This window comes from Haliaeetus leucocephalus, unplaced genomic scaffold (assembly GCF_000737465.1).
Source record: "Haliaeetus leucocephalus isolate CR32 unplaced genomic scaffold, Haliaeetus_leucocephalus-4.0 Scaffold137, whole genome shotgun sequence".
Lineage (NCBI taxonomy): Eukaryota > Metazoa > Chordata > Aves > Accipitriformes > Accipitridae > Haliaeetus > Haliaeetus leucocephalus.
Genome location: NW_010972573.1, coordinates 2,905,297 through 2,905,593, shown reverse-complemented (window position 1 = coordinate 2,905,593; position 297 = coordinate 2,905,297). Strand labels below are relative to the sequence as shown.

The following is a 297-nucleotide window of genomic DNA, read 5'->3' as shown; positions in this document are numbered from 1 at the left end:
CGGCGCCCCCTCCTTCCCCGCGGCGGGCAGCAGCTGCCGCCCGACGGGCTTCGGCGCCCCCCCGCTCGCCGCGACCCTTCCGCGAGCGCAGCCCGAGCCATGCTGCTCCTGGCGGTCGCCTTCATCGTGGCCTTCGTCCTCCTCCTCTACATGGTCTCGCCGCTCATCAGCCCCAAGCCCCTCAAGCTGCCCGGCGCTCACGTCGTGGTGAGTGAGCGAGGCGCCCCGGGAGGCGCTGGGCGAGGCGGGGGTCCCCCCTCGCCGGCCCTTTCCGCCCGGCGCCGAGGGAGCGGGCCG

General features: G+C 77.1%; 1 protein-coding gene across 2 annotated transcripts in view; it reads left to right on the top strand.

Moving 5' to 3' along the window:
• Positions 1 to 31: 31 nt before the first annotated feature.
• The window catches only part of KDSR (3-ketodihydrosphingosine reductase), a 22,874-nt gene continuing 22,608 nt past the window's right edge, over positions 32 to 297 (top strand). For both annotated transcript variants that reach the window (XM_010585992.1, XM_010585991.1), the window contains exon 1: positions 32 to 207. In XM_010585992.1, coding sequence (XP_010584294.1) covers positions 100 to 207 — 108 coding nt within the window. In that variant the 5' untranslated portion in view covers positions 32 to 99. The remainder of the gene's footprint in view (positions 208 to 297) is intronic.